The 24,301-nt window shown below is 45.3% G+C and overlaps 1 protein-coding gene and 1 long non-coding RNA gene across 6 annotated transcripts in view; one reads left to right on the plus strand and one right to left on the minus strand.

Annotated features, from left to right (window-relative positions):
• Positions 1 to 24,301, plus strand: part of LOC121823130 (uncharacterized) — a 126,865-nt gene that overhangs the window by 68,643 nt on the left and 33,921 nt on the right. The gene's annotated exons all lie outside the window — the stretch shown is intronic.
• The window catches only part of Traf3ip2 (TRAF3 interacting protein 2), a 43,627-nt gene continuing 39,772 nt past the window's right edge, over positions 20,447 to 24,301 (minus strand). For 3 of the 5 annotated variants that reach the window (XM_076552426.1, XM_006984303.4, XM_042262054.2), the window contains 2 exons: positions 23,620 to 23,694; positions 20,447 to 21,001 (listed from right to left, as the gene is read on the minus strand). In XM_076552426.1, the coding sequence (XP_076408541.1) occupies positions 20,855 to 21,001; positions 23,620 to 23,694 (222 nt within the window). In that variant the 3' untranslated portion in view covers positions 20,447 to 20,854. The remainder of the gene's footprint in view (positions 21,002 to 23,619; positions 23,695 to 24,301) is intronic. The other 2 variants (XM_016002790.3, XM_016002792.3) reach the window with 1 other exon arrangement.

A 24,301-nucleotide genomic window follows, 5' to 3' on the forward strand; every position in this document is an offset into this window, starting at 1 on the left:
AGTGTTTTATTTGTGATCCTCACAATAACTTTTTAAGGCAGGAAAGACTCTATTCCCTATTTCATAGTTAAAGGAAACAGGACCAGAGGGTTAAATAACTTGTCGAAGATCACACAGCCAGGAAGGACAAAATCAGACTCAGACCCGGGTAAATGTGAGCATCTCTGTATTACTCTACCAAATGCTTAAGAGACTGAGAACAAAGATTAACTATAGTTGTAGTTGTTTCTCTTATTTTTTAGGTATTGGTATTACCAGATCATATTTAAAATAAAATTACTTCATTCTCTCTCATGAATATTGAACTTAAACTGATAAAAAAAATTCTCAGTATTTTGCTTTATAATTTCAAAGTTTTTAAAAAAACCCCGAATTTTGCATGTTTTTTTTTTTTTTTTTTTTTTTTTTTTTTTTTGGTTTTTCAAGACAGGGTTTCTCTGTGTAGCTTTGCGCCTTTCCTGGAACTCGCTTGGTAGTCCAGGCTGGCCTCGAACTCACAGAGATCCGCCTGCCTCTGCCTCCCGAGTGCTGGGATTAAAGGCGTGCGCCACCACCGCCCGGCGAATTTTGCATGTTAATAAGCATGTTGGTGAGCTAGGTGGTAGTAGCACATGCCTTTAATCCCAACACTTGGGAGGCAGTGGCAAGTGGATTTCTATGAGTTCGGGGCCAGCCTGGTCTACAGAGTGAGTTCCAGGACAGCTGAGTCTACCCAGAGAAACCCTGTCTCCAAAAACAAAAACAAACAAAAAAAAAGCATGTCAGTGCATCTGTCTTTAATTGTATAGACATCTGTTTGTTGTTTGCTATTAATGTAGTGGTTGGTTGGGAAATTTTATTTTATTGCTTACACTCTTACCTTAGTGCCATCTAAATCACCACCGTGTGATTTGCTATTTATAATTTATCATTTTCTCTGTTATTAGCTGAAACATCCTTTAAAGTATTCCACAGCAAGGTGAGCAAAAGTCAGGCTTGCAAAATTTTAGGATAAATAATTGCAAAGATTCATTAAAGAATAATGAAAGTTGATTCATATAGTATCAGGGCTTCCCCATTTAGCAAACATTATTCCAAGTCATTTTCAGAGGCACCCAAACTTCAGCATCTATTTTTTTTTCAAGGTATCTTTTGGGGAATAACAACAAAAAATACCTCCTTTATTAAAGGTCCTAAAAGTAAAATCACTAATCTACATTTTTATTTCATTAGTGCAAAGATGGAAACAATAGACATTTGAAAACAAGGAACACAGATTCCTTTCACTCTCTGTGGCTTTAACATTCCACCATGGTAGCCAGCCAGAGTCCTTGGCTTCTGGGACCAGTTGCCTTTTCATGCTGGTTCTCCTGAGATAGTCCCTCAAGAATTCCTTCTTTGGATTAGAGTCTGTGGACCTCAGCCCTGTAGCAAGTGGGATAGCAAAGTGTGGGGAGGAAAACATTGAGGGAACAGTCTCTCACAGAGGAATCAGTAACCTCGTCTCATTTAGGCTTCTGGCTGCCAGCAAACATACCTGTTAGATCCTTATCGCTGAAGGATCACAACCGGACTTCAACAAAAATAGCAAGTGTCCTGGCACACCACTTAGCAGTAAATAAGTGAAGTACAGGAATGCATATTTATGCACACGTGCAAGCCATGTGTCTGTGTTCCCACACTCAAGTATTTATAGAACTTGCAGTAGGGAAAACGGTCAAAAAGGTTCGGTGGGTTTTTTTCATAAACACTGTTCAATATTGTTTCTTCCAACCACTCACCACCAAAGGGATCAATAAGGCCAGACTCAGGCCCCCAGAAGTGGTATTGTTGGGATACGTGAAGTGAAATTGGGAGATACTTGTCTTGGTAATGGGCTTTAGGTGAGCGTTGTTTTGGTATGGAGACTGCATCAAATCTAAAACCGGTCTTTTGAGGGGAAGTGGTTATTTCAGTGTGTCTTGTGGCCCGTTCCAACTAGGCATACATTAGAGAGTGTCACACTTTTCTGAAAAGATCAGAAGTCAGCACTCGGCCTTAACAACAAGTCATCCCTCTGTGAACTCAGCAGTTGCCGACAGGGCTTGCCGTCCCACTGCAGAAAAGAGCCAGGGTTGTCAGCCTGTCAGGAGGGGGCTGCTGGGGAGCCAGGGGCTTTCTGTGGAGTGCCAGCCTCCTGTCCATAAAGAATTCCCTAAGCTCATCAGTGCGAAACTGACACACTTCAAGTGTCCAAAGGAGGCCGCAGGAGTGGCTTGCTGCTGTCTGAAGACTGTGCTCTCCTCATTGCTCAGATTCTGTTTTTCCATTTCCCTTCAGTTCTTTAGCACTTATCTGTGACACTCATTGGTATACTAGACATACAACTCCTGTCTTCATAGCCAGCATAGAGCTCACAGCTGGGGTGTCTTGGTACGTTATACTGTGATTAATTGCCAATTACAAACATCTGATGAATATTTTAAACCCTGCCTTAGATGACTTATGTTATGTAGCTGACATGTATGGCTGAGAAGTTCCTTGCCACAAAGAGCAGAATTCAGTCAAAATGTCATGCTCTCCTGATCTCTAATAGAGAATTTTGCTCTTTTGACACCTAAAACATATGTGTGCCTTCCGGTCCAACTCAGTTCCTGCCTCCTCCCCAATCCTTCCCTGACAGCCCTCTCTGAGACCCACCTCAAGGCCCGTTACCTACAGGGCTGTAAGGTCATGAGATGCAGCATTACGCCCTGACTTTGCACATCAAAGGTTACATGCTGTGCTTCTTCAGCCTCCCCCATGACGGGGCGGGCGCGTGCCTAGAGCAGTGCCCAGCACATGTGGAAGCTCCATGGCAGAAAGGAACATCATCAACCTGAAGTCATTTCATCAGGACCCTAGAAGCATCCAGGGTTAACTCCAAGGCGGGCCACTCCAGGAATGAGTTTGTCAGCTAGTGGCGTGGGGTTTGAAATCACTGTTGTCTACCCACAGAAAAATGTGAAGAAATGATATGCCTTGTCATATTCGTTAGGGAATTACCAATGAGTATACAAAGGGAGAAATTAATGGAACAGATAGAGAAAAAGAAATTTAGAAAGAAGGAAAAGAAATAGTTTGGAAAAGGCAAAACCCAAATCCCAGCATTCCCATTCTTAGATGTAATGTGTTTCCGTTTTTTCATGACAAAACATGCAAAGACCTCCTTGCAAGTGCATTCAGTGAATGATTACCGGCCCATCTTACTACTGCGTGCAGAAATAGCTGTCTGTTCCAGTTTGAATTAGGAACGAACTGGAAAGGCAGTTGCTTTGGGGGAAAATCAGTAAATGCAGAAGCCTAGTAACACTGGCACATTGTGGCAGTGAGAAATGAGAACTCCAAACGAGGCTAGCTTCTCACTTATTGGTCATGGTCTCAGTGATTCCATGAGATTTCTCACTTTATAGGCTGCGCTTCCCACTGGCAGCAGCTGAAGCGGTTTATTATGCACATCTGCCACGTGGTACACTTCATCACCCAAATCGAACTGGGAGAGTAAGTCACCCTAACAAGCCCCTTCAGTACAGTCTTAAAAACTACTTACAGATGTACCCTTCCTCTGTAGGGACACAAGGAGTTTCCTTGTGCTGTGCCACATGATACAGGAAATGCATTGTCCCCGTTCAGATGCAGGCACACGAGGAGGAAGCATGTGAAAAGGAAGCAGCTCACAAAAGCTCACACAGCCTTTGCAAAAGTCCTTAGAGGGGCTCACACACCAGTTTATGATAAGAGCAGATAAAACCCTCTCTCTCTGAAGCTCAGTTCATTTCAAATGCTAATGTCCACACAGGGAAAGGAAACCACATCAGCATTCAGCCTTGACACAAACACGGCTAATCCTTTTTATTTATGACTGTCACTGAGCCCCTCTGCGACATGCCAGGCCTCCGTTTGTCTTACAGCTTTGGCTACTTTATGTGCTTCATTCATAGGTGAGTTGTGCTGCTAACCACTGTTTGGGAGCTTGAGTCAGGAACCAATGTGTTCAGGTTCACATCAGCTTGAATTGGATATTTCTGTCGGATCATTCGGTCCAGAGTTAGATTGACCTGCCTTTGTTAAATCTCCTGCTTCACATGGTGTGATCAATTCATGATTCATGCAGTCAACGAACAAATACTAAAATGTAACCTGTGTCCCAGTATTCCAGTCACTGGCAATGCAGCAGGGAATAGAGTCCTGTATTTATACAGATAATAATTTAGAGAGGGGAGACAGGAAACAGATAAATATGTCAGGTAGTCTGTCAGTCAGGATAGATTACATTGTTTTGTGGCAATAAACACCTCAGAAGTGTATAAGCATCTCAGAGGCTTGAAACAACAAAGTTTATTCCTCATCACAGCGTGTTCACTGAAGGTCAGAAGGAGGGCTCTCCTCTGGATCACTTCCCTCCTGCACCCAGGCTATCCAGAGAACCACCGTGGAGTAAGGCTAGTCTTAGGCAGAAGATCAAATGGTGAGTTGTACACTGATTCTCAAAGCTTATAATGTGACACAGGGCACTTCTCTTATTTTCTGGGCCAGAAAATATGTTGCAAAGGGCCAGAAAGTATAGTCACAGCGCATGCTCAGGAAAGCGAGACACTCTTGGCACAGAACTGCCCCGGATGTTGAAGTGAAGAAAAGCAAGGTACTGGAGATGGTGTGTCTGTCTGAGGAGACTGTTTCTATTGGGCATAGAAAGGGCAAAAGAGTCTTCCTAAAGTGACGTCTGAGGAGCATCCTCAGGTTGGGGGCAGGGGACAACTTCCTGCAAGGAAACTGGAAGAGCCAAGTCAGCCTGGCACATGTGAGGGAACAGTGAGGAAGTCCAGGTGCCTGGCGTGAGGGAACAGGAGGCAGCTGTCCAAAATTAGGTCAAAGGGGTCACAGGTCACAAGACACAAGGTAGGGGCCTTCTTGTAAAGGGTCTGGCCCATGTAGATTTTTGTATGAAGACAAGATCCAAGTCTTTTCAGTATTTTCCTTATTGAAGTGTATCATAGCAGATGCTCGCTGTTGACTGAATGACAGAATGAGTCATACAGACTTAGCAGGTTACAAAGAAGCAAGAATGTTTAAGTGAAAATCAATAATATCACCGCTAAGAGATAAAACTACCAGTAGTTTGTTATTTAGGATGATTTTGAACAATGGGCATATTTACATATTCTTTTACAAGAAATTCTTTATTTTAAAACAATAGCCTTTTCCCCCAATTATAAACCAGTATCCTATTGTGAATGTTTGGGGCAAACCCTGAAAACACAAAAGGCGAATCCAAGAGTCTTTTTAGGCCCATTGTGTGAGGCCACTGTTAGTGTCTGGGCATGTCCCCAGTCTTCTCTCTGAGACTAGACAGGCTGGGTAACCAGTCATTAGCCTCTCTCTGCTTCCGATTCCTCATCAGTACAGTGAGAGCAGGAACACCTGCTTTGTACGGTTGGTTCGAAGTGTAAACGAGGTAAGTACCACAATTTCTTACGCAATCTAATACCTGACACAAAACAGGTGTGTGGAAATGCATACTGCTTTTCATACTTTTAAATAGTTACCATACTTTACACATTATTTTATCCTGTTTTAAACATTGCGTCCCAGTATTTCCCCAAGTCTTTCTTTCTTTTGTACATAGTGGGACGAGGTTTCACTGTGTAACCCAGGCTGGCCTCAAACTCACTGCTATCCTCCTGCCTCTCCTTGGCATTCTTAATGACTGCCTAATGTGAACCAAGAACTTTCTCTTAATTGAGCTCCTTTTTGCTGGACTTTCTTCTTTAATACGTAAATGTTGAGGCAGTTTCAATTTCTCAGAAAAGTACAAAACCCTTCTTTGCCTCTGAACAACTTGAAAGAAGTTGCCAACTTGATTTCCCCATCATTTCCAAACATCTTTGTGAAAGATTTCCAACAAGACATCTCCCTACATAACTCAAGTTCGAACAGGAAAATAGGGAATTAACATGGATGCACTGGGGACTAATTCTCTCTCTCTCTCTCTCTCTCTCTCTCTCTCTCTCTCTCTCTCTCTCTCTCTCTCCCTCCATTTTTGTTTGTTTGTTTGTTTGTTTTGAGACAGGGTTTCTCTGTGTAGCCTTGGCTGCCCTGGAACTCACTCTGTAGACCAGGCTGGACTCAAACTCACAGAGATCCATCTGTCTCTGCCTCCCGAGTGCTGGGATAAAAGGCGTGCGCCACTACTGCCTGGCTCGTTCTCTCCCTCCCCCTCTCTCTCTCTTTTAAATATTTTTTATTTGTGTGCACGTCTGCCACATGTGTGCAGGTGTCTGTGGAGTGGAGAAGGGGTGTCAGATCCCCTGAAATCAGAGGTACAAGCAACCGCGGATCACTGAGCGTGGTGCAGATGCTGAGAACCAAACGTAGGTTCTTTGGAAGAGCAGCAAAGGTTCTTAGTCGCTGAGCTGCTTCTCAAGCCCTTTCCATTTCACAACAGATTCTAATTTACAGAAAAGGCTTCCAGCCCAAAACTACATCTTTAAATTGTGTGTCCTGTCTTCTTAATCTCTCTTTCACTTTGGAATAGCTCCTGAGTCTTGACTTGACTTTCAAATCCTGACCACTTTTGAAGAATGTGTATTAGAATGTCCTTCGCACTGTGTTTGTCTGGTATACTAGAGTTATTAGGAGTGTTATGGAGGTGGTTCGTGTTCTTCTGTGTGCTATGCCACATAGCATGTCTACTTTGACTTTAACAACCTATGATGGAGGATTTTCCTGGACAGACACTTCCCTTGCCCCACCCAGGCTCTAGTATTTTACATCAATTCACCTCTCTTTGGGGATGCCCTTTAGCTTGCCTTGACTCCAACACACACACACTAGGTTACTTCCCCCCCCCCTCCGCCCCGGCCCCCGGAGCTGAGGACAGAACCCAGGGCATTGCACTTGCTAGGCAAGCGCTCTACCACTGAGCTAAATCCCCAACCCCATTAGGTTATTTTTTTGAAAAAAACAAAAAAAACAAAAAAAAAAAAACAAAAAAAACAAAACTGTACTTTATGTGGGATCTAAAACCATGTTCCAGACTGCACCATATCCTCAGCCCACCTGGGGTCCCGGTCCCCTGCACTACACCATCCTCTTAGTCCTCTTTGGGTCTGACATTCTGTGCCAGACTGACCCTGGTAGGGATGCCTTTGCCATCCTCCTTTGGTCCAACACCCTGCAGAAGCCCTCCCACGTGAGCCCCTTTCCTCCCCCACTCTCCTGGTGCTAAGAGTCACATCATTTCTGTAAGTCCCACTAGTTTTCCCTCAAATGAAAAGTTTCCATTGGCTATCTTGTTGATGGTCTTTTGGTAATAATGGTTTCATTTCAACAATTAAAAAATAACTTGTTTAATAAAATACACACATATATGATTCACCTGAGATGTTCATTGCATCACCACATACTCTAGAGTCATCACTTTGTGTTAAAATTGAGGTGACACCCTAGGATCACTTACGTGACAATACTTAACTTTTAATGTGTTGGTAGCATTTTGTTGGCATATTTTAGCATAAAAAGAACCAAAACTACCTTATGTGTTGATTAATGAGAATCATATTGAGTTATCTTACCAGTTTTAAAGCTAAAACTTTTCAGCGATGAGATACAATTTAATCTCTTTAAGTTACAACTTAAATTTGGGCCATCCTCTTGCTTCAGCCTCTGGGCACTGGGATTACCAGCACACACACACAATTCCCACCAGCCCCCCACGCCCCCTTTAGCTTCTTTGTGTGTGGGTTTAATATCTTAATTTTTTTTTAATAAATGGATTTTGATCTCCCAACATAAAAATAATTGGGCTCCCACTTTAATTGCCACAGACTAGTGAGAGAAGAACGAGGCCAATTCAACACACAAACGATGCATCCATGCAGAGGGAAGGAAGGCCATAGGAATCATGGCGCCCAGCACAAGTGAAATTTCACAGTAGCTCAAGTAGAAAACCATGTCGAGGAAATAAAGCCATTAGGGGCTCAAAGTAGCTTAGGCTAAACTCAGAAGAAGCCGAGCCAAGCTGTCACTTTATTCAGGGTGTGAGCACATGTGTTAGTCTGGTTTTGTTTATGTAACCTTAAAACCCGCAGCTATTCTCCATGATGAACTTTCTGCTAGACTTATTTTATATTTATGAGTGTTTGGTATGTCAGTGTACCACGCACATTCCTGGTGCCTTCAGAGGTCAGAGGAGAGCACTGGATTCCCTGGAACTAGAGATATGGATGCCTGTGATCCATAATGAGGCACAAAAAGCCAAACCTGGGTCCTCTGCAAGAGCAACAGGTGCTCTTCTTAACTGACAGGCCATCTCTCCAGCCCTATGAAGAACTTTGCATGAAAAGCCTTTTCTTAAAGTATCGGTGTTGTACTCTTCTTAAATCACTTGGGCTGGAGAGACGGCTCAGCTGTTAAAGGCCAGGCTCTCAACCAAAACTATAACATCCGCTGGGCCAATCCCAACAAGGAACCGGGGGCTGGATGGATGGTTCAGTTCTTAAAAGTACATATAGCTCTTTCAGAGGACATAAATTTGGTTCTCAGTATCTACATTAGGTGGTTCACAACCATTTATAACTCCAGTCCCCAGGGGAGATCCAGTGCTTCTGGCCTCTGTGGGCACCCATAATTATGTGCACACCATGACACACATATACACATAATTAAACATAAAATAAAAGTTACCAAAAAAAAAACCAAAACACCCACACAAACAAAACCAATTAACTAGTCACTTGAGCAAGCTGATAGGAGGGGAAACTGTTAAGAATCATGATTATGGAGCCAGGCAGTGGTGGTGCACACCTTTAATTCCAGGACTCAGGAGGCAGAAGCAGGCAGATCTCTGAGTTCGAGGCCAGCCTGGTCTATGGAGTGAGTTCCAGGACAGCCAGAGCTACACAGAGAAACCCTGTCTTGAAAGAACAAACAATAATGATTGGGTCACATAATTACTCAAACCAACCACTGAAACATAAAATGCATAAGGCCACCCTCTTACGCTTTCGTAATTGCATGTATAAATTACAACCTACCCAACATTGTACATTTAGTTTCAGCAGTAACTTTCACCTGGAACTGATGTTTCCTTATTTGAATTTACCTGGTAATTTTGTTTTTACTTAACTTACAAATATGATTTTTTTTTCTTACTGCTTTTAAGTTGTAGTTTTTAAAAATAGTAAAATTGGGGAACTGGAGAAATGGCCCAGTGGTTAAGTGTAGCAGGCTTTCTTGGACCGCCAACCCCTAAATCATGACCTGGGACTTCTTGTTAGTTATGAATGCTCGGCCTTATCCTACGCGTGTCTCACTAGCTCTTATAACTTAATTTAAATGTTTCTTTTCATCTACAGTTTGCCTCGGAGCTTTTTACCTTTCATTCCGTGTGTCCTACTCTGGGCATCTCCCTCTCTTTCTCCTTTGTTCTCTCTCTTCTCCTCCTACTTCTTCTCTCTGCCCGCCAGCCCTGCCTACCCCTCTACTGCTTAGTTATTGGCCATTCAGCTTTTCATTAGACCAATCAGATGGCTTAGGCAGGCAAAGCAACGCATCTTTACATAGTTAAACAAATGCAGCATAAACAAATGTAATACATCTTTACATAGTTAAAATAACATTCCACAAAATAAACAAATGTAACACATCTTTACATAGTTAAAGTAATATTTCACAACAGTTAAGAGCACTGGCTGCTCTTCCAGAAGATCCAGGTTCAGTTCCCAGCACTGATATAGTAGCTTCACAACTGACTGTAACTCCAGTTCCAAGGAATCTGATGCCTTCTTTTATCTTTCCTGGTACCGTGCATACACATTATACACAGGCATACATGCAGGCAAAACAACCATGCACATAAAATATAAAATCGGGCTTGGGGGGTGATGGCTCAGTAGGTGAAACACTTGCCACACAACTATGAGGACACAAATCTGAATCCCAGCACTCACAGGAAAGCTGGAGAGCATGGCAGCCTAATGGTAATTGCAGAGCCCAGGAGGTGAAGACAGGAAATGCCCAGTGCAAATTGATGAGCATCAGGTTCGGCAAAGAGACCCTGCCTTAGTAAATAAAGAGGAGAGTGTGACCTAAGAAGATGTGAAACATCTACCTCTGACTTCCATAGGCACATGTGTACACACACACACACACACACACACACACAAATATATATATTATAGCATTTTGACCAATTCAGTATTATTAAGAATATCTGCAATATTGGGCAACAGATCTCTAGGGTTTTTTCCCTTTGTGTTCAATTTTTAATCTATTATAACTAGAAAGCATGTATATTTAACTATATATTTGTGTATATTTAAAAAACATTTAGATGAAGACTATTTAAGTCACTGTTGGGGGTGAGGTTTCCAGGAGAACTTTTTTCTTAAGAAAGAAAGAGGTTTGAAATACACTGACCAGTCTGGTCACTTTCTTTCCTTTTATTGATGGCTCTGCCGGCCCTCCAGGCTTTCCCCCGCGTTTGGCCTACCCAGCAGACGGGGCTGGAGACGACAATGAGACTTCATTTCTTAGGAAAGCAGAGTTGAGCCTAGCAGGGTTCCCAACTTGAATCCAGGTTTTCCGTTTTTGGTAACAGGTATAATGTGAACACAATGCAGCCTTTGAAATGATTTCTAGCATACTTACACATCTATTATCCTATCTTTGCGGCCCCACACTCAGCTTCTCCTTTAAAGTCAAGCGTCATTACCAAGTGTGGCTGTTGTCCCTTTATTCATCCCCGCTAGTGCTGCCCAGGGTCTTGCTTCATGGCAAGATTTAGCTCTGGGAAAGAAGGCTGTCTCCAGGTGCGGTGGCTGTTCTCTGAATCCTGTCCGCCTTCTCCCTGACCTGGTTAAGAAAACAAACCAGGCTGAGCGGCAGCCCCAGAAAGACCCCCTGGAAGCTTTAGGCTTAAAAACCTCACATTATCAACACTTCATCAGGTTTCATTTTCAAACTGTAAGATTTTTGTTGTTAGAGTTTGCTGTTAGATTTTTTTGGGGGGGTGGGGGTGGGGGTGGGGTGAGGGATTCAAAATCGGTCTGCTGAGCTGGCTCAGCCGATGAAAGCATTTGCCCCCAAGCCTCATGACCCGAGTTTGACCCCCAGAACCCCTGGTGGAAGAAGACAACCAATTCCACACAACGCTGTCCTCTGACGGCCACATGTGCATGCCTGCAACACACACACACACACACACACACACACACACACACACACACACACACACTAAAATGTAAAGAAATGCAAAGTCCCCATAAATGATCCCTGACCCTGGGATACAAAGCTAGATGAGAGAGCAAGAGAGGAAGGCAGACTTTTCGAGCATTTACTCCGCGCAGGCACAGCTGTGGCTGCTCCCGACAGCCTCCCTGGGTATCGGTTCTGTTTCTTCGTGTGGCAGCTGCGGCCGAGTAAAGTAGCATGCTTAAGGTCGTATTACATGTAAGAGAACTGAAGTTCAAACCTAGGCGAGCCTGATTAATACTGCGCCACACAGGAGAAGCATGTGGAAGCGTGCCACAGGTTTGGCTCATGGGTGTTGCAGGCCCCACACTGTGTCTGGGGAACTCGGATAATCCCGGCAATTCACGCAGAGAATGTCGTGCCCGGTTCTGGCAAGGTACCGCCTCTGCTTTCTTTCTTAGTTGTCTGTGTAGCTGAGAGGCTCACCTGAAACACGTCCCAGGCCCTACTGAGCAGGGCGCAGGAGAGCCCCAGCTTTGGCCCAGCTGTGGCACCGGCAGGCAGGGTACCACCATCAGGCAGGGTTCGGCTGTCCCTGCTGTGAAGCCTGCTTCCTCACGTTCCTGCCCGCGGCAGGGCAGGCAGTGCCATCCTGCCCTTTTCCAGTCGTGGAGCCGGACCGCTCTTTAGAGAGGTGTGGCAGATGGCCCTGGTCTGTGGTGTCATTTATTGGGTGAATATATACATTCCGCAGGGCTGTTACATGCTTTCCCCATTTCTTACCTTCTGTCTCTCGGTCTCTTCTCTCATTTTCATGGTGATTTATAGGAGCCTTGAATACAATAATCTAAAAAGTGTGTGGGGGAAGGAAGGGATCTGCTCCTTACTAGGGGGGAAAATGTACATTCACCTGCTTCTTTGAAGATTTGACCCAGAAACTGATCATCAGTCAAAGGTCACATGAAGGTCAGAGGCAAGAGACCAAATGTCTCACTTCTTAGCCTAATGAGCTTTCCCACCCTGACATCCTCTCTCCCCAGCTGCATTTTAAGTCACTGCAGAACAAGAGCGCATACTGCCTTGCACGGCAATGGAGCCGTAGCTGGAGATCGGTGTCGGCTTCTTAGGTTGCTGTAGTTAGCTGCTGAACTCCCTCTGAATGGCAGTTTCACTAGAAAAGATGGCATCAGGGGACTGGGGCTCCCAACTCTGTTCAGAGAATAATGAATGATATACTGGTGCCCAAAGACTCACTTTGGATCGTGAATGTGGAGATGCCCCTGCCCACACACTTTGGGACACACAGCTTCAGCTCCGCTCCCAGCATCCCCTGAAGCACTCAGATGCCATTCTTGGTCAGAAGTGGGCGAGGTAGCCACCCATAGACACAGCAGGAGACACCCAGATACTTCTCCCTGGTGTAGATCCTGGATTTCTCCTTTGTGTGAGGCTGATAGACCCTTGGCTTGGCTGCAGGAGTGTCAGTCACAGAGGAAATGAGTGAATGGCTCCACTTCTTGTAAACAAGATGCACAACTGCTTTCTTAAAAAAGAGGAAACATGATATAGTCTTTCCCAGATGACTAAGGTCATTATTTTTAAAACTAGTCAGGTATTAGGAGAGCTGTGATGTTATCAGGAACATTGGTTGGTTGGTTGGTGGCTTGCTATGCTTTAGGACAGGGTTTTGCTCTGCAGACCAGGTTGGCCTTGAACTCACCATTGTAGCCTGGCTGGCCCTGAACCTGCAGAGACATCCCTACCTTCAGCCTTCCAAGTGCTGGAGTTACAGGGACATATAATCACACCCAGCTTCTTAGCAGGAACTTCTGAGGGATTGTCTTAGTTGGGGTTTCAATTGCTGAGTTCAAACACCATGACCAAAAAGCAAGTTGTGGAGGAAAGTGTTTATTTGCTTACACTTCCACATTGTAGTTCATCACTGAAGGAAGTCAGGACAGGAACTCAGAGCAGGAACCTGGAGGCAGGAGCTGATGCAGAGGCCATGGAGGGCTGCTGCTTACTGGCTTACTCCTTGTGGTTTGCCCAGCCTGCTTTCTTATTGAACCCAGGACCATCAGCCCAGGGATGGCACCACCCACAGTGGGCTGTCCACCCCACTCCCCACCCCCATCAATCACTAATTAAGAAAATGCCTTACAAGCTTGCCTACAGCACAATCTCATGGAGCCATTTTCTATATGAGGTTTCCTCCTCTCTCATGACTTTAGCTTCTGTCAAGTTGACATAAAACTGTCCAGCATAGGGGTATTTATTCGTACAGTACATAAATCTGAACCACTGAGGCTGGGGCTAGTTTGATTTCACTTGGGTAAAAATCAGATATAAGGACGCTTTTATAAAATATCACTTGGCAACGTTTTAAAAGTGGCATACTGAATGGTTTGATTTGTTCTGGTTTTTTGTTTTGTCTGTTTTGCTGGTTTGATTAAGAATGGCCTCCAAGGCTCATAGAGTCAAATGCTTGGTCACCAGGGAGCGGCACTATTTGAAAGGATTAGGAGGTGTGGCCTTGTTGGAGGAAGTGAGTCCCTGGGGGTGGGCTGTGAGGTTTCCAAGCTCAAAATCTTTTCTCCTGCTGCCTGCAGCAGCCTCCCCCACCATGTCTGCCTGCATGCTGCCATGCTCCCCGCCATGATGATAATGGACTAAGCCTCTGAACTGGACGCCAGCCCCAATTAAATGTTTCCTTTTATGAGTTGCCTTGGTCATTGATTGTGTCTCTTCATCTGTTCAAAATATTTTCATAACAAAACCATGTTGTCCGAAGGACAGCCGCCACTTCTATCAAGACGCCAATTTCTAACCCTTGTGTCGTCATGTCGTGTCGTGTCCCCGTCGTCCGTCCGTCGTCCCCCCCCCCCCCCCCCCCCCCCCCCCCCCGTCTTCCTAGGTGGCAACTGAAGGGTAGAAAAACAGGCACCTGCACTTGTCAGGACAATGAACAAAAGAAGCAAAAGGTGAGCACAGTGTGATGGCGGGGGCAGGCTCTGTGCTTGTGTTAGGGTGGGAGCAGGAAGGCCTAATACCTGACACCAAAGTTTGAATTAGTTCCTAAGTCAGTCATGCTTCTCTTACTGGGCTCAAAGGTCAGGTAATGTGTAAAAGGCCTGCCAAAGCATCCTCTCAGGCCCAGCTGGCTGGCCAACCAAGCCCTCCTCACACCAACGGTTTGCCATAACCATGCTCACAAACCCTTCTAGGAGCCATTGAGAACGAGCATCTCGTTTTTTAAAGGTTTATTTGAAACTATAGTGGAAGAAATGTCTTTCTGGTCACAGAGAACACTGGGACTGGCTATTTTACTTTATTAGAATGTGGAACTTCTAAAAATTAAATGTAAACATCCTTAGTCTTTAGCTTGGGGGATTTTATAAAACCTCCACATTTGTGTATATTTCAGACTCAAGAATCTACCGCCCTGGAACCTACTAGAGAGGGATTTCAAACCAGGGAAACATAAGTTCTCTCTGGGTTTGAGTAAACAAACTGTGGATAACAACAGATTGGAGAGTAAAATCAGTTAGTCCCTGAACTCACGGAACCTTCAAGACAAAATGCAAGAGGCTAAATCACTCAGGTCCTGGCTTTACCCGAATACACTTCTCGGTCACAGAGAAGCCTTTGGCCAATGCCAATGTGAGGTCCAGATCATACTGTTGTACTCAGATGAACTCAGAACCAGCAGCTTTCTGCCCAGGGTATTGCCTGGGAGGGGCCAAAGGCCAGGCAGGTACCTGAGGCCCAGCTGCTGCTCCGTGGTGAGGCTGGCAGCCAAGCCTAGTGCCAGCCTTTTCCAAAGCGATCCTTTGATAACACTGATTACATTTCCCTCACTAGAGCCTGGGGCTGATTGAGCAACAGCCAACTTCTCTGGGTAACAAAGAGGAGGGGAAGTAATCCAAACACAGGTTTTATTATAAAATCCAGAGAGTGAGAGAAGTATGTTTATTCTGTAAGATAGCATACCTGCTCAGGCCCGAGAGGCTCATTTCCATCAGTTGCCATGGCAAACTCGTTATACTTCAGGGCCATGTGGCTTTGTTTCCTTTTGAAATCTGGTCCTTGTCCTACCTTCTCTAACAACTCCAACACAATGGCATGGGATTCTGCGACAGCATAATTGATTTTTCCTTCTCTCTATCAGCAGTTCACATTTGTTCGGCACAGGCCTGAGTCTGCCTTCCCCTTTGAACTCCTTGCTAACCATGAAGGCACGCTTCGGAAAGCTATCCTCATTAACATTCCAGGTCTCTCTTCCCTGTCAGCAATAACAAAGCCCGCATCAGTGGCCTCCTTCCTTCCCGCTTTACTGAGCGGCTCAGCTCCATGTTTTGCTGCTGATCCAGGTGCCCAGGCAAACAACTCTGGGCTAAGAAGCATGCAGGAGAAGAGTAAAAATAGAACAGCAGCTTGGATGCATACCAGAGCAGCTACTTCATCTCCACCAGCTTTGCACACTAAGCCTAATGGGATCCATCAGGCAGGAGTCCTCTCACACTCCCCTCCTCCCTCCCTCCTCCCTCCCCCCCCTCCCCAGCTGCCTTCTTCCATCCGCACCTTCCTGGTGAGGGAGCAAAGGGAGGTCAGGCATGGGACAAGGAAGATGTGCCCTGGTGGTTGAGCTTGCCAGCCCTAGGAGATCTGGGGGCTGCAATTATGCCTCACAGAAGCTTCTAGAAAAGAGTCAGCAGGCCCAGAACTTGGTCACCTTTGCCCAGCTACACTGGCCTGTGCTTCTCATTGTTTAGCGAAGTCTCAACGCTTCCTAAACCATCCAAATAAATGTGATCTAGGCCCACACCCAAAGGTTCCCTGAGAAGGTAAATACAAAAGTCGGTTACACTGATCATTCCTTTTGCAGGTCCCACCTGCTTGGCTTGAGGCAGATACACATGGTAGTCTACGAAAGCTCCCTACCTCTCACCATGCGTTTTGTGAGCCTAAAAGCATTCAAGGAAAAAAGTGAAGAGTTGGTTTGAAGTTAGGAACATGATCTCCTGCTTGGATACAGGTCTCCCACAATGCTGACTGTACTGCCTGGATTCTTTTGTGCTGTTTTATGCCTCCTGGTGAATTGTACTGTACCTGCAGCCAGCCCGAACCCCCTCCGAAACAGCTTCAGCCTTCTAAGCACCACTTTGGTAGCATTGGAAGGATTCGAGAAAGAGGAGTTTCACGGCATTTAAAGAATACAAACATTTTTAAAAAACTATTGATGTTTTGGAGTTTGAAACACACACACACACACACACACACACACACACACACACACACACACACCCCTTCAAAAGAAATTGATCTAATTGCAGATGTTTGTCTTTAAGCTTCAGGAAGGTATTGAGGATTTTTAAGTTGGCTTAGGGTTCACATAAAACCACTACAAAATAAATATGCCAAACCACTTCCAGAAGAGTGATTCCATATCATCACAGCAATAATTAATTCCCTGAAGAGGCTCTCCCAGCACAAGTTCTGGCATGATCCTTTACTCTCCCAGCCCCCAGAGGATGGAGGTAATGTTCCCTCAGGCATCCCAGGTTCAGGAGGCCATGTTTACTTCAGGGTAGAACTGGGTCATAAGTTTCCCAGTAAAACCCAGAAAGTTCAAGGCTCCCAGCCTTGAAGCGCTATCACTGGGGTTGTAGCCCTGGAGTGAACCTGACAAATCACTTTCTTTGGGTCCTGCTTCCTTCCTACAGAAAACAAAGCCACAGGTCCCTTTCAGACTAAAAACTCCATGACAGAAATAAATGACTTAAAATGTCACTATTTTGCTGCTTTTATTCTTTCTTGCCTTTTGTTTGTTGTTGGGTTATCTCATCTAGAGCTATCGGTGCTGAAAAATAGCACAAGATTCTCTGTGGTCAGAGGTGTGGCTTCTTGTGATGTCTTCCCACAGTGTAATCTACTTTCTGATTTCATCTGCTGCTAGGAGAGGGTCTCACAGAGTCTTCTCAGTACACCAAAGAGAAACAAGATCCTGTGGTTTGAAAGACTCGTTCTGGCTCATTTCAGTGATCATAGAACTTTGCAATCCATTTGGCAAAGGTGGTGGTGACAGAGTGGATTTTGGCAAAGTGGGTATGGTAGTTGATGAAGTGGCTGGATTAGGAAAAATGCTCTCGGCAAAGCATCCTAAAGTAAGGACGGAAAGTTCAGAATGGAGCACTTTCATCTCCTGTTGAGATGGCTAAGACAACTCAAGTCTTTCCGGGGGTGGCTTGTTTAATGGGAAAGAGGGAAGAGTGTCTCCAGCAGTGATTCTTCTGAGCACTGAGCTGAGGAAAAGCCAGGCCAATACTTTGATGGTAGCCCTGTGGGGAGACATCTTTGAACTAGACCAAAGTTACACTAGACAGGCAAGTATTTTGAAGCCAGTCACTGAAATTAAATTAAAATTAGGCACTAAATATCAGAAAATAATCTAAATCTATACCCAGTACATCCCCAAATTGGTTTATGTATGACTAAAGCCATGAGGCTATAAAGTTATTTTTACCAAGTCAGCCCGATCCTATTTCTAAACCTTCAAAACATCCACAAATAGATACACAAGGACCAGGATCCTATTTAAGTAAACCAGGTGTTAATCTGAGTATCAGTGTTCTAAAATAATTGTTAAAAATGCCTTTGCTGCTGGTGGTCATCATATTTCATAGACACTTCAGAGCCAAGTTGTCATCTCTGGATGAGTCCAGTAGGAGAGAGAGAGCGTGTGCGCGCACGCACACACACACACACACACACACACACACACACACACACACACACACACACACTTTTGGGTGTTTGGTTGATTGTTTGGCTGGCTTACATTTTGCTTGTTTTGCTACCAGTTGTAACATTTTAAGGACCGATGGTGGCACACCTGGGACCTTTAACCACCCGGGACAGGAAGAATAGAAGGGACTATTGGCTGAATGCTCTGGAAACCTCTCAAGTGGGGGAAGGTTAATAACATTACATTACTAAATCTTTGCAAGCTGGAAACATTTCAAAGAAATAATTGCTGGGCTATTTCTACAGATGTTGAATCCTCAATAATTGTTTCACCTCAAAACAAAACAATAATGAAAAGAGAAAAAAAAGCCTTGAAGTTGTTGGTGTTTGGAATGTTTTCCAGGAATTCAGAGTTGGCCAAACAAGAAAACTCTACTAGATCTAAAATGCCATTGAAGTCATTATTATTGCCATAAAGTCATACAAGCGAGCAATTAAATTATGCTCGTTTTTTTTTTCTTTTTTAAAGTATTTACTCAGTGGACATGTTGGACATAAAGTAGTCAAACTGTATTCTTTACAATTCATTAGCAATTTTTCTTTTTTGTAGCTAAAGAGTATTTGTCTTTCTCTATAATGACATTTGAGGCATAACTATCTCATAGCAAAGTTGAAACTTGCTTACCAGATCAGGCAGAAAAAGGAAGTAATAGCTCTCACAACCCAAGCATCTTTTTTATTGATCTTTTTTTGTCGAACAAGGGTTCAACAGTTCATTTAGATCGCACACACACACACACACACACACACACACACACACACACACACACACGTTTTATAAATGGCTGTGTCATTTCTTTAGAGACTAAATAAGTCCAAATTATTGAGTTGAGTGTATTGTTGAAGACATTTTTTGGAGAAGAGAGTGTACCAGAGACCTAGGGATGTGGCTCATGTTAGGGCATGCCCAGGGCCCCAGACTCAGTCTTCAGTACTGGGGTCTGGGAGGAGCAAGTTCCATCAGATACATTGATGCATGCCTATAATTGCAACACTCAGGAAGTAGAGGCAGCAGGATCACACATTACAAGCCAGTCTGGGGGGCCTAAGCAGCTATAGGGCAGCCTGAACTACACAGTAAGACTCTTCTAAATAATCAGCAAAAACCATTAAGGTGTGGTTTTTGTTATTATGAATCAATTTTTAAAACAACTGGTTAAAATTTCATTTAAAAAAGAAAATCTAGTCCAGTGCGGTGGTCTCAGGGAGAACGGTTCCAAATTCAGATATCTGAGTGTCTGGTTCTCAGTTGGTGAACTGTTTAGGAACTGTTTAGGAAGGATTAGGAGGTGTGGCCTTGCTGAAGAAGGTGAGTCACTCCAGGTAGGCTCTGAGGCTTCAAAAGCCAATGCCAGGGCCCAGGCTCCCTCCCTCTCTGCCTCCATCTTGCCGATAAGACGTAAGATCCTAGCTACAACACCAGCACCACGCCTGCCTGCCTGCCGCCACACTCCCTGCCATGATAACCATGGACTCCCCCTCTGAAACTGTAAGCAAACCCCCAGTTAAATGCTTTCTTTTAAACACAGTCTTCTTGGTCATGGCATCTCCTCACAGCAGTGGAACAGGAACGGAGACAGTAGGCATGCTAGTGTACACCTCAATCCTAGCACTTAGAGGGCCAAGACAGGAGGGCCGATGTAAGTTCAAGACTGGCCTGCTCTATAGATTGAGTTCTGGGCCAGCCAGAACTACATAGTGAGATCCTTTCTCTAAAAAACAAAGCATAAATAAAAAGTAAAATTAAACTTATCCCCTGGGAGATGTGATTGTAAGAAATAAACAATTACTTCTCAAAAGAAAATTTAGCGTTTAGGTCCCAGATTTCAGACCTTCTAGGTTCATTAGAAATCGCTTGGTCCATATGATTTTACGAGTACCCAAGGTCCCAGAAAAGTGGAAAGACTTTCTTTAGTCGCAGGTGCTTAGGAGTAGGACAGAGACTAGAAAACTTAGACCACAACTCCGGCCTGTGTGAAACATCCCTGTTACTTCATGCATAGACTCTGGTGTTTTTTACATAAATGGTCGGACTTTTCTCTCTCTTTTTTTTTCTTCCCAAGACAGGGTTTCTCCGTGTAGTCTTGGCTGTCCTGGATCACAGAGCTCCACCTGCCTGTGCCTCCCAAGCTCTGGGAGGTGTGCACCACCACTCAGCCCCTTTCCTCTTCTTGCAGTGCTGGGAATTGCCAGTGTTCAACCACTGAGCCACACTGCCTGCTCCATTACACTGTTTACAATCAGGGTTGTTCTGTTAAAAACCTCAACTGTAAGAGTAAACCCTTTATAGTTAAATAAAAAGGGTATTTAATGTTCTGGTTCTAATCCTTTAATACAGAGAACTCTATCACCTTTATCTATACTATATCTAAGCAGTTTTGTTGATGTTCCCACACCTGCCCATTTCAATATAAATTAATATGACTGTCTCCATTCAGATAAATGAAACACATTCTTACGAAGAGTAATCATTTTATTATTTGGACATGAGTCAGATTGGTCTAAGGACACAGCATCTGGCCAACTCATAGACGCAGCTGAAGTGACGAGCGGTTTAGTTATAGTATAGTGGTAATAGGCGTTTGCTGCCATCCATCCCCTGTAGTATCCACTCGCTGAAAGTACTGGAAGCCCAAGGTGGGCAACTCAGGCTCAGGAGGACCCGGGCACCTTGTGTGTTTTGTAAAAGGCAGGAAATACAGAGCAGCCAAGTGTTAGGAGGCAGAGAACCCCGCAGAAGAGGTGTTCTGGGGCCCGACTCCCCCTAGAAGACACAGAGACAGGCCTGGGTGCCACCACCCGGTCTCGGCCAGAAGGATGCGGTGAGAACAGGACTGCACTGAGCTGGAGAAGGCTGGTGTCACAAGGGCACCACCTGAAGGGTGGGCAGAGGACCGCGGGGAGGAGCCACATACTCCTCCTCTCTGAGCAGCCGCAGCAGGATGTTTTTCTTATTCTTGGGCCAGCTGTAAACGTGAGTGTTCTGGAGCCAGGTGGGCACGTGCTCCTGTGGGAGAGAGGACGGGAGCAAAGGTCACGGGAGAGAAGCCTGGACCCCGGATCCGGGGCTCAGTTCCGAACAGTTCTGGGCTTGGCCCTCCATAGGCGTTCCCGCCAGGCTGTCTTGGGAGCTGCTGTTTTGCTTTTGGAGGGTTTAACACGCAGAGAGCACTTTTGGCTTCGGGTGCAAGCTGTGTGTCTCATTATGGAAACCACATGTGCACAGCGTTTTCTGTCACTCTCCCAGGCTACCTGCCCTTTGCATGTCAACGTGCTTTTCACCACCTGCCCATGAAAGGGGTGGGACGGAGGTCATACCGAATGATGTGAATCCCCCTGGGGCTTTGCGGGAAGGATGCCAGCGTGGCGGGCTTAATAGAATTCACGATTCTTTCACTCCAGCCTCAGGTCTGGCCTGAAGTGGAAGGAGCAGAACAGATCTCAGAACCGTGAGGCTGGGGTTCCACCCGGCCACCCTCAGGACCGCCCTCAGGACTGCCCTTGTGGAGCACGTGTATTCTGGTGGGGAGAGGCAATGGTAACCTCAACAGAAAGGACCTGGGGAATGCTGGTGGAGAAGGGAACCGTTTGCAGCGTTTGAGAGCGGGCTTAGGGGAAGGCACACAGGCATGGAAACTGCTAGGCATGTCCAAAGGCAACAAGGTCACAGTGGCGGCAGCAGAAAAAGTGGCAGTGAGTGGGTGAAGAGGGACAGAACTGAGGGGCTGTGGCAGAGGACCGGGGCCCACGGAAGGCCTGTGGTTTCCATGGTGAGATGAGCTGCTTTGGGGACTGTAGCCCGGGTTCAGAACCAGCACTCGTGTTGAGTGCAGAAGGCAGCCAATGAGAAGGCACAGTAACCGTCTTGAGGAGTGAAAATCCCACATGGAGGCAAAACCAGCATAACTGTTTTCTAGGTAATAGCATACCACGGAGCCACCATGTCCCAGCCTCTGCACGCCTTACACAGGCATGGGGAGAGGAGACCCTCACATGCTAGAGAGGTTGCAAGGATCCAAGGATGGGCAGGAGTTCACTAGGTCAACAGGTTGGGGAAGGGCATCATAGGGAGAGGGAACAGAGAGGCAAAGACACCTAGGTAGAAAGAACACAGGGGAGCTGACATGGCCCGTTATGGCCAAAGCAGAGGCACCAGGTGAGAAGGAGGAAAAGGAGTAAGTGGACACAGTCCTATTCCAAAGAGCCTCATGGGTCATGCTAAGGAAGGTAGCCAGTGTCTTGAAGTCAGTGGGAAACGTCACAGAATTTTGGAACTAGAGAGATTCACATTGCAGTTCTTTGCTGGCAAAGTGGAAGGTGGCTAGTACAGGGTCCCAGAGGAAATGGGGAAACCAGTAAAGAGATTTGCCAGTCAATGATTGCATTTAATCCCCAGACAAGTTAAGGCCAGAGAGAATAAGGGGTCCTTTCATATGCATTGTGCACTGCCCAACCCTGGGTGTCCCATTCACATAGATTGGGCTGTCTCTACTGTGGGGCAGAGGTTTCAACGTAGTCCTGACATCTCGGAATACTCCAGAAAGAGGCTGCATCTGAGCTCAGAGTGCTCTGGTCTGAGTCTCCAACTGTTTACTTAGCTGCTGTCTTCCCTTTGCCAGGCCTGGAAAGTGTTCTCTAGTGGCTTGACTTACATTCTCTAAAGCTGTCTGCATACCCTTTGGAATATGATCAAAACCCTCATGTGAATCCCAGCAAGGCTCACTTAGAGAGCTGTGTGGATTCAGGGCCTGTACTCCACAGGTTGTGAAGACGGAACTGTGTGCAACAAAATATGTATGTGAAGCAGAAAGCAAAGTCTCCACACTTTGGCTCTAAGATGTGAGAGGTAAGAAGCATCAGATGATAAATGCCCTCTTACTCTTGGGTATTCGAATACTCGATCCCCAGCTGGTGATGCTATTTGGAGGGATGGCCTGACTCGAGGAAGCGTATCACTTGAAGTGGACTTTGGGGTTTCAAAAGCCACTCGCTCTGTGTCCTGTTTGTCGCTGGGGATGTGAGCCCTCAGCTCTCAGCTCCCAGTTCTAGATGTCATGCTTGCCTGCTGCCACACTAACCTGCTGCCATGATGGTGACGGATCTTATCCCTCTTAGAACCACAAACCCCAAATCAACCCTTCCTTCTATAAGCGGCCTTGCTCGTGCTGTCTTATCACAGCAATAGAAAAGTAATTAAGCACTGGGCGGTGGTGGCGCACGCCTTTAATCCCAGCACTCGGGAGGCAGAGGCAGGCGGATCTCTGTGAGTTCGAGGTCAGCCTGGTCTACAGAGCGGGATCCAGGACAGCCACCAAAACTACACAGAGAAACCCTGTCAAGAAATAAGCAAACAAACAAACAAAAGTAATTAAGCATAAACCATCCTTTGTGTACACAGACTGAGCAATTAGGACAGCCATGATCCTACCAGATAACACCTGCAGATCTTTTCTAATCCTACTGCGAGGCCAATGTACAACCTGTTGATCTCTCTGGTGACACTGCTATCTCTGAGGGCTGTCAGAGAGTTGACAAGATTTTCAATCTACAATCCCAGGTAGCCATCAAACCGGATTTGAAAACAAAGACAGAATTATTTGAGGATCTTGTTGTTTGTTTGTTTACCTTCTTGGCATTTGGGAAGAGCACAGGGATGAATCTGAAATTCATGCTTCCTTGATTTATGAACTCGATCTGCATCTAAAAATCAAACAAATATGAAATTAAGTCATCTAGGAGCAAAGATGAGAAGGTGATGTGTCAATAATACTGCCAGCCCACATGGCATCTTTCTTCTTCTGGGTTGTTTATTTGAGTGCCATCTTACTTACATTTTTAAGTTCTCCCCATTACAGACTATGCCTCTTTGCTTGTACAGAACACTATGATGGCTAGTCTAGGTTGTCAACTTGACTACATCTGGAATGAACTAAAACCAAAACTGGCTGCGCACATCTGTGAGGGATTTTTGCTTAATTAAATCATTTGAAGTGGGAAGATTCACTTCTAATCTGGATCTTTGAGGTGGGAAGGCGCACCTTTAATCCAGATCTTTCGAAGGAGGAAGACCCACCTCTAATCTGGGCCACACCTGCTGCTGGAAGTCTGTATAAATGGAAGAAGGGAGCATCTCTCTTTGTTTGCTTTCACTCTCCTTAGCACATCCTTCACTGGATTGGAGCCTGCAGATCCCGCTGTAGACTGAAGACCAGCTTGAGACATCTGGCTTCCTGGACTGATAAACTACTGGATGAGTGAACTTGCCATTGGTAGACAGCATTGTTGGACTAGCTGGACCAGAGCCTTT

This window comes from Peromyscus maniculatus, chromosome 16, assembly GCF_049852395.1.
Source record: "Peromyscus maniculatus bairdii isolate BWxNUB_F1_BW_parent chromosome 16, HU_Pman_BW_mat_3.1, whole genome shotgun sequence".
Taxonomy (NCBI): domain Eukaryota; kingdom Metazoa; phylum Chordata; class Mammalia; order Rodentia; family Cricetidae; genus Peromyscus; species Peromyscus maniculatus.